The sequence below is a fragment of the Panthera tigris genome, chromosome D4, assembly GCF_018350195.1.
Source record: "Panthera tigris isolate Pti1 chromosome D4, P.tigris_Pti1_mat1.1, whole genome shotgun sequence".
NCBI lineage: Eukaryota > Metazoa > Chordata > Mammalia > Carnivora > Felidae > Panthera > Panthera tigris.
Window position 1 is genome coordinate 45,401,397 of NC_056672.1, and position 10,029 is coordinate 45,411,425.

Genomic DNA, 10,029 nt, shown 5'->3' on the forward strand with positions numbered 1-10,029 from the left:
TCTAAGCACACTTATTTCCTTAAACACACTCAACATCATCCTTTCTTGTTATCCTTCTACTGAATGGCCAGTATACCTGCCTATCCTTTGTGGCTCTTCTCTCCCCTGCTTTTTCTTAGAATCAACATAAGTCTTTTTGTCACACTACACTGTCTCACCCCATGACCACCTCTGTTTCTGGCTTCCCAGGACTAGAATGGACCTCTAGCCACGGCGTTTTTTGTAAAATATAAGCTCACCTATCCACCACAACGGGCATGGGCACTTCCATGTGTATCAGTCAACTGTAGAGGAGACCGACAGCTTTCACTTTTATTCCTGACATTCCTCACTGTAGCATCAGTTGAATGAATTCACTTCTTTCCCTTCTTCAATGTAATATTAAGCAGGATTATTGTTTTTGGATTTCTGTCCCTATGAAAATCGAAGATAAAGACAGCGGGAACTGTATTTACTGTGTCCCATGTCCTAAGGGCGACGAACAACTTGCCTTAGAGGAAGTCAGTTGTTACCTCTGATTTTAATAGAATCTGATGGGTAAATGAATTTTGTTGTCCATTTTTCAATCAAGTCGCACCATTAGGCTTGGTGGTACTTTTTACAAACACTTCCTGCAGTAAAAGTGAAATAAAAAAAGATATGCTTACTAAATATTAAGAATTCATTTTATTATATTACTGCAACATAAAGGTACACGTAGTATTACTTGAAATAATTTATACATTATACATATTTAAATAAATAAATATTTAAATAGATAAATAGACATCAGCATGGTTATCTGTAAGCAACTAGTGATTGTAGAGTAGGCATGATGTTACTTAATACTCCTTGAAAACATTTGACAAATTGACTACATTCTTGTCGCCATTACAGCAGAAATCAGAGTCTTTGACCTGGCAGAACACATGGAAAGTGTGTATTATTAGTCAGTGAGAATCATTTCCATGTTGAATAGGTCTCATTTCTCGCTCCTTAATCTTTTCTGCAAGGCTATTGATGAATAATACAAGGACCTCATAATTTCTGCTCTGACGACCTCCCAGGCACAAGGGCTGGATTTCTTCTCTTGCAGGTAGAGGGAGAGTCTTTGGAAGTAGTTCCTCAGGATGGAGTCCTCGTTCGTGAGGGGAGCCTCTCCCTCCCCCACCTCCTGCATGACACAGGCTTCCAGGCTGGTCAGCTGCCGATCAAGTCCCGTGCAGAATTCCTCCAGGAGGGTGGTGTTCCAAGCAGCAGACGAGGACGCCTCTGTGCAGAAGAAGTGGAAGATCTTCTGGTTCGTCACGTGCACCACAGAGAGGGCTTGTGCCTTGTGGGACTGGTCTCCACCAAACACGTCCCGGGGGAAGGCGAAGTCATTTCTGTCCTTCTGGCAGGAGCTGGCAGGGAGTCTCTTCATTTGTCCCAGGAGCGTCAAGGCCCTCCTGTTCAGCAGGCCGTGGGTCTGAGGCAGGTCACAGCCCAGAGAGCAGACGGAGTTGCAGCCCAGCGCCACCAGGGCCACCAAGAAGGAAGAGGGCAGCGCCATCGGGGATCTTGCAGATGCTGTCGGCCTGGCTGGGGTGGGCGACTCTGTGACCCGTGGCTCTAGGTTCTCTGAACATCTTCCCTTGTGCGCGTGGCTTAAGTAGGGAACATAGTAGTTTTCAGTTTCTGAAGGTTGCCCTTACTTTCCACTTCTGTTTTTGATTTCCTTTATGTACTTTCTACACGGGTTTAGAGCACTGTTTCCAACCATATATATTATTTTCATTATTGGTGATGTGTCCAGAGTCTTTTTGTTTTTTTTTTTTTTAAATTGAACCATCCAAGATCTTAATAACGCAGATATCATATATGTATGTATATATATATATATTATATATATATATATAATATATATATGTTATATATATAATGTTATGTTATGTTATATATGTTATATATAATGTTAAATATATATGTTATATATATGTTATATATATAATATATATAGTTTATACTCTCTCTATATAGTTTATACTCTATTTATATCTGATTTTTGTACATACAAAAGAGAGTGTAAAGTTACTCTTTTTATTCTTTATAAGTACAGGGATAATAATGACTAAAAATTTTTAGCTACAGGCTAAATTTTAAATCCATTGATGCTTAAATGTATTACTAAATGTGATGAGTAATTTATAATGTATTTACTTATGTTAATTATAAAATGTAAACCAAATATGCAAATTATCAATTTCTAAAAAGAGATATTAATGATTTCAATGTATTCAAATATTTAAAATAATTCCAAATTGCTAACAGCAATTGTAAAAATATCTTATTTACTTGACATTTGTTTTTAGTGTCCTGGATTTTAATGCTGTGTTGATGAGAATATAAGTTTTAACTGCACCTGCCTCTAGATACTCTTGAACGCACTGTCAAAATATTTTTTTTCTGTTTAGTACTAGATATAATTATTGAAGTTTTGGTAGGTTTTGTAGAATTAAATCATAAAATATGATCTACTTCTATTTAATTCCCAGAGCCTGTATAATATTGAGGCTCAGATACAAGCAACATCCACAAGACAGACATCCACAAGACAGACAGGTTTTGTAGAATTAAATCATAAAATATGATCTACTTCTATTTAATTCCCAGAGCCTGTATAATATTGAGGCTCAGATACAAGCAACATCCACAAGACACAAGACAGCTCACAGGTAAGCAAAGGACACCTCTCCCAAGATGACTTTGAGACCCAGAAATTAATGGAGATAGACTCCTCCAATCACAGAGCCCCATTATCCCGACGTTTGACACACTGAGCTTGCAGACATTTTGTGTCTCTTCCACGATATCAACGTCAATGCTTCTTGTGTGATACTCATGAAAAACAATGAGAGAATAAATACTAGGGAATAAGGTTTTGTTGGACTGCTCCAAGGTTGAGCTTTGGAGTGCCACAGATCATTGAAATATTTAAGACATGTTCACAACCTTAAGAGCTAACAGTTACACGGTTGGAAGCAATTGTTTTTTTGTGTTTTTTTAAAAATTTTAAATGTTTATTTTTGAGAGAGAGAGAGAGAGAGAGAGAGAGAGAGAGAGAGAGAAACAGAGTACAAGTGGGGGAGGGGCAGAGAGAGAGGGAGACAGAATCTGAAGCAGGCTCCAGGCTCTGAGCTGTCAGCAGAGACCCCGATGTGAGGCTCAAACTCACAGATCAGACCACAAGATCATGACCTGAGCCAAAGTCAGACAGTCAACTGACTGAGCCACCCAGGTGCCCCAAGGTTGGAAGCAATTGTAACCACTGTTCCATCTGGTGAGGGAATGTTGATGATAGGGGAGATTATGCAAATACAGAACTAGGGAGTATGTGAAAAATCTCCTTATCTTGTAGTCAATTTTGCTGTGAAGCTACCAACTCTCTAAGAAAAGTATGTTTTTTTTCAAAAATATATAAAAACTACAGAAATTGACCTATTATACTATTAGAGTCAGTTCTTTCCAGATAGGAGACTTTTTTGCTCTTGAGAAAAATCTCCTGCAGATTTGCACTTAGAACACAAGCCAGATCTCCAGACTTGGTCACTATCTTTGTCCTTCTTAGGCCTGTAGGTGGCATTCTTCCTTTGTAAATATCATGACAGGCCACAGAGTAAAATGAGCCTTTCTCTTTCCTTTTCCCCTATTGCCACCATTACATCATTGCAGCAGGGACATCCTCTCATGTCCCAAAATAGCCACCAGGAGAAAAAGAAGAAAACAAGGCCTCTCCTAGGAGAGTCTGCAAAAAAACCTAGAACTTTCACACAGCTATTGGTTTCAGTTGGTGGCTTTGTACTTGGAAATAAAATTGCCAGACAGAAACCACAACGGAAGAGGAAGCAGCTCTATGAATGGACAGGACAGGTTAGTGAGGAGGGAATGTAGAGAGCAGAGCTCATTGCAGCGAGGGGGTGGGGGGTGGGCAGGCGGGGTGGTTCCTACTCTTGGGATGAAGGAAATATTATGATATGGGAGTGAAAGAATAAGGTCCAGGGAAACAAAGTGGAAGAAGGAATGTGCTAGGTATCAGAATGTATAATGTGTACATTATATTATCATGTATACAATTACATACAAGTGAGATTCACATGTTCCCAATTCTGTGTGTTTAGACTATCAACATTCTTTAGTGAGTAACAGAGACAAGGCTATCAATTTACTATCCTCTTGTAGACGCCTATGAAAAAATAAGAAACTTGTCAGCACCTGTTAAGTCCTCACTCAGTGGAAGACACTCTGTTAAGTACTTTGAAATATTCTAGATTATTTAATACAATTCTAGGAACATTTCCAACCTACTTTATTATGGGGAAACTGAGATCCAGAGGGGTTAAGTGAATTATTCAAGATCAAACATCTAAATTCCTGGGTAAAATCTACATGCAGCACATAATCCTTTATCACAGGCATAAATCTCACTAACAATTCTTACTATGAAATTCTCATACATTTGAATCCCCAAATTATACCCTTTCTTGATTCTGGCTTTTACTGATGATGCTCTTGCTTTTTAACTTTGCTTGTTAGATATTGGAGAACAGAAATTTTCTGATTACCTTTCATGTTTTCATCTTATGACAGAAGCATCCCTGGCTATCATATCCATTGCAAATTCATTACTTAATGATGTCTAAGAAGTTATGATTTTTCTGAAATCATTGCTCTCCCTAAACATCAAATCTTCATTTAATCAAAAACAAAGGAACAGTAGAGAAGTCCAGACATAACATTGTCTATGAAAAAGTAAGAGGTATTCATAAGTACAGAAAATGCAATGTAACAAGGAAGAAAACTGGGGACGAGACTGGTAAAACACATGATATCCAAAATGGTTGTGTTATCAGTGACAGTTAAGTTTAGGATAAAGTATATATCTGATGTTCAACTGGTGGGATCAACTGTCCGGAAATGGTTCCACAATGATTACCTGCCAATCCAGACAGAGATCAATGTCAACTCTCTTATTATATGAGAGAGGAAAATGAAATCATGATGGAATACATAATTGGTGTAAGATTCGATTTGAAAAAGGAACGGAGTGCGGTTTCAGTCACGATGTATCAAGAAGGTCTGAATATGTGCTCTTAGGAGAAACAACTGGAAAACTGTCTGTGATGCCGAGGCAAAGAACAACATCTCCTTGAGTTCAACAAGAAACATGCCTTTCTTCCTGAAGGCTTCCTAAAGGATAGAAATGGAAGACATAAATGAAAACCCACATGCACTTTAGAGAAGGATAAATGAGGTAGAGATGTAAAGATCAGGATCCTTAAATGCACAAGAGTAGAATGTGTCCAACAGGAGCATGGAACGAAATGAGGGTCTCAGATTCTTCCAGGGCCATAAGAGTGAGAAAGGCCCACTAAACACTGGAAGAGATGATGGCAGGAAATTTTGTGAATTAGATGAAAACACCAACCTTGGCTCCAAGAACCTCAATGAACTCTAAGCAGTGCGTGCGCGCGCGCGCACACACACACACACACACACACACACACACAAGCACAACCAGCGCAAAGCACATCATCATAAAATTGCTGAGAAAAATTGGTAAAGCAAAAATATTAAAGTGGTTACATATCAGAAGAGATTACATTTGATGAAAGAAAAGAAAACTACCTTTGGATTTCTCAACAGAAATTATGCAAAGTCAGTATCAGTTAAATGGCATATATAAAGGCTGAGGGAATAAAACTTTTTAACTTGCACTTTTCAATTCAGCCAAAAAAAAATCCTTCAAATTAAAGGTAAAGAAAGACTTTTCCAGAAATATAGGAGCTGAGAGAATTCATGGTAAGACTTGTACTGTAAGAATGGTTAAAAGATACTCTTGAAGCAAAGGAGAAAATCACACTCGATGGAAATTTTGAGGTATACAGAATAGTAAGTATTGAATTGTCTAATACAAAATAAGAAAATTGTGTCCAGCCATTTAAAACACATATAGCGGTAAGAGGTAAGTCACAGGGGCCATACACACAGAGCCACAGGTGGGATGATGACAAATGAAGCATGCTAGTTTAAGGGTCTTACAACAATATAGGGAAAGCTACAGAAAGGGTTGAGTGTGATAATTTGAAATAATATATGGTAAAGAGTATAAAGGAAACTAAAATTAAAAAGAATAACTCAGAGTCCATGATGGAGATAAAATGGAACCATTGAAAAACCGTTGATTCATCCAAGGAGGCAGGAAATTAAGAAAGAAAGACACAGAGAGCCATAGGAACAAAGAAAATAATAGCAAGATGGGAAACATACAGCTACACATGTAGGTGCACATTTAGCAATGGGGTGATCGGACTGTGGGACATGGGCAAAAAGACAGAGGGACCACGGCATGATGGCACGATTGGGCAACGGGATGACAGAACAATGGAAGGGATGCACTGATGGGTCCATGGGCCACTGCAACTATGGGGTGCTGGTGGAGGGGTGAGATGAAGGAACGTTGGGAAGATAGGGTAACTGGAGGACAGGATGAATGGAGGATGGGATGATAGGGCGATGGGATGATGGGCCACTGAAATGATGGGGCACTGGTGGGGGCGAGAGATGACAGGACAGTGGGAGGATGGGGCGACTGGGGGATGGGATGATGGGAGGGTGATGAGGTGCTGGGACAACGGGAGGAAAGCACACGAGTAATGGGGGGGGTGGGACAATGTGAGATGGGGCCAAAGGGTGCTGGGGCATCGGAGAGGTGCATCCTTGGGGCGAAGGGGCGACAGGACGACAGGACTAAAGACCATAGGGCAATGGGACAATGAAGCAATGGGAGGATAGGAGACAGGAGGGTGGGACGATTGGGCTACAGCGGAGGGAGGAAGGGATGACAGCATTCGCCTGGGCCACAGTGAGGACCTGGTGGACACAGCAAGTCTGGAGTCCATATCCTCTGGATCCTCTCTGTGAGGGAGTCTTGTGCCCACTAGCCCTCGGCTGACTACTAGCACCGTTTGCCCATGGGAAGGAGGGAATACGATTGCACTTTGCAAAAGAGTAATAGCGAAACTCACTCAGCACTGTCATCTACTTGGGCACCATGAAATAGTTGACAGTGCATAATAAATCAAAATGTCACACATAAATATCAAAACTTCTTCACAATAAAAATACTCAAACAATATTTTAGGGAACATTTTCAATAGGATTGAAGCTATATTTTATATTTACATTAAAACAACACTTGGACATAACCTTAGTTTGCTACCGCTGATGGACACAAACTCAATAATACAGTGAAGGTTACTCCTTTACTTCTTCCAGTTGGCAGAACTGTATGTTTGATGATCTTTTGTGTCCCCATGACAGTGTTAAATAATTTGTATTTAACGTTTGGTTAGTGAAGCGTCTTTCATAGGACCTCACCTTGACTCTATGGTTAAAGAGTTGTCTGCAAGCATTAAGGGCATTTAGCGGGTCAATTTTTTCATTTTCTTTGTAAGAATTTGAAAGACTGGATGGAATTTGCCCAAATTTCCTATGCATCCTGCTTCTTCCTTTGAAGACTCTCAGGAACTTTCAAGTGCAGGCTGATTTCTTGCCTTTATTTAAATTTTTGGTGTTTGTACTTCATGAAGGTTTTGCATTAGTATACATGGTTTAACATTGATTTAGATATTATTTATATGGATTCTTTACATTTGGTACCTTCTTTAATTCTGTGCTTGAGGGAAGTACTCACTTACTTTATCCTAATACTAACCCAAGAGATAGGTTTTGAATTAGGGTTGTGAGAGTCAACGGGTAAAAATCTTTGAGTGTCCTATTTCTCATCACCCTCTCTTTCATAATTTCTAAAACTGTTTTCCTGGTTTCTTCGAATTTTGTCTTCTCCACTGTGCCTCCAAAAATATCACAAGACGGGGAGGAGCCAAGATGGTGGAACAGTATGGAAGTTTTTTGTGTGTCTTGTGTCCATGAGATACAGCCAGACCAACACTAAACCATCCTACACACCTAGAAAACTGATCTGAGGATTAACACAACAGTCTGCACAACCTGAACCACAGAATTCAGCAGGTACGCGGCGCAGAGAGGTGAATTTGGGGAGCGAGAAGCTGCGAAGGGTAGGGAACCACTTTTGGGGGCGGAGAGAGGACCGAGACTGGGGAAGGGGGGAGAATACGGGAAAAGCACCCCTCCCCAAAAGCAGCTGGAGAGAAAGTGGAAAATTGGAAACAACTGCAAGGACCAAACTGAAAAGGGAGAAAGGAGACAGGAGAGGGTTTAAATTCCATTAAGACTCTATAAATAGGGGGAGTGCAGAGTCTGAAACTCTGCAGCTCGATACCTGGCAGTGCTCTGGTGAGAAGGGCGAATCCCCAGGAACAGAGTGGGGTCCGGGAGGTTCTCGGGCCACACGGAGAAAAGCGGTTCCACTGCTGGAAGGACATTTGGTAGAGACTGTTGAAGCCACTTGGTCCCAGCAGACCGCAGAAAACGGCCACGTTCGCTGGTGCTAGAACAGGTCGTTTAGGGTGAAGCCTGGTGCCAGATGTGTGTTGTGATTTTCCATAATCCCTGAAACCCTGCTGCTACACTATCTCGCCAACTTTTTCTGGGATAGGCTGGCACCTGGCCGTAGTCTCAGGGCACCGGCAGCAGCAGGGTCCAGCAAGCGTTCCTGGGTGCAGCCGACATTCAGCCATTGGTCGATGAGACCCTCCTGCAGAGGGGCGGAACAGGTCAAAGCTGCAGTCCTTCACAAGTAAGGGGCCAGGCAAAACAGCCCCATCTGAGACAAAACTCGGGAGAGAGGTACTGCCTGGGGCCTGGTCACAGACAGTGAAAAAGTGGGGAGTGGACGAGAGCTGAAGGCAGAGAACAAGTGCGCGATCGCTAATCAGGGAGGACACACTGGATAGCTGGGTCGTTCCATTGGCACCAGTCCCGCGCATGCGCATACGCACCTGTGAGCGTGGCAATAATCCACCCCAGTAGGCTAGCCGCGCCATCTAGTGGAGAGCGGAGCTGTTACACTGATCCCCACCCAACTGGGCCAACTTTGCTCTTCAAGAACACAAGTCTCACGGCCGGCTTGCTTTATGGACTGGAAAGCGCTACACAGACTGACTTCTAGGGGAAAACGAAGTAATTTCAGTCCTACTTCAATCTGTTAGCAGGTTGATTTATTCACCTTTCTTTTTTTTTCTTTTTCTCTTTTACACTTCTTTTTCTTGAATACAGAAAGAGAAAAAATTCATTTTTGTTTTCAATTTTTATTAAAAATATTTTTCTTTGATTTTTATTATTATATTTTTTACTTCTGTGTAAATTTTTTCAAATTCTATTTTACTTCCATCATTTTATTTTAGTCTTCTTCAGTGTATTCACCTTTTCAAATTTTCAATTTCCTTTTTTTCTTTCTTTCTCTTTTTTTCTCTGTTTTGTTTCTTTTCTTTTTCTTGAATGCAGAAAGAGAAAAACTTCATTTTTACTTTCAATTTCTATTAAAAATATTTTAATTTAATTTTTTAATATATTTTTTGCTTTTATGTAAATTTATTCAAATTCCATTTTACTTCCATCATTTTATTTTAGTCTACTACAGTGTATCCACTTTTTCAAATATTCAAACGATTTCCTTTTTTCTTTTCTCTTTTATTATCTTTTTTCTCTTTTTCATTTCTTTTCTTTTTTCTTGAATACATAAGAAGAAAAATCATATACTATTTAATTTTTATTAAAAATATTTTTCTTTAATTTTTTTCTACTGTATTCTTTACTTTTGTGTATATTTTTTCAAATTCTATTTTACCCCCCCCATCTCATTTTAGTCTACTTCAGTGTATTCATTTTTTTCAATTCTCAAACGATTTCTTTTTTTTTTCTTTTTCTCCCCCCCCCTTTTTTTCTCTAATCTGTCAAACCACTTTCAACACCCAGACCAAAACACACCTAGGATCTAGTATCATCTATTCGATTTGTGTGTGTGTATGTTTTTAATTTTTAAATTAACTATTTTGTTAATTTTAATTTTTTTAATTTCAATTTTTCTAC

General features: G+C 39.7%; 1 protein-coding gene across 1 annotated transcript; it reads right to left on the bottom strand.

The window, feature by feature from the left end:
* Positions 1-961: 961 nt before the first annotated feature.
* LOC122233072 (interferon alpha-like) lies at positions 962-1,531 on the bottom strand. The gene has a single exon (XM_042964318.1). The coding sequence runs from the start codon at positions 1,529-1,531 to the stop codon at positions 962-964; it is 570 nt and encodes a 189-aa protein (XP_042820252.1).
* Positions 1,532-10,029: the final 8,498 nt, after the last annotated feature.

Coding starts and splice junctions, on each gene's coding strand:
- LOC122233072 (XM_042964318.1), bottom strand. CDS start 1,531: ATGGCGCTGCCCTCTTCCTTCTTGGTGGCCCTGGTGGCGCTGGGCTGC.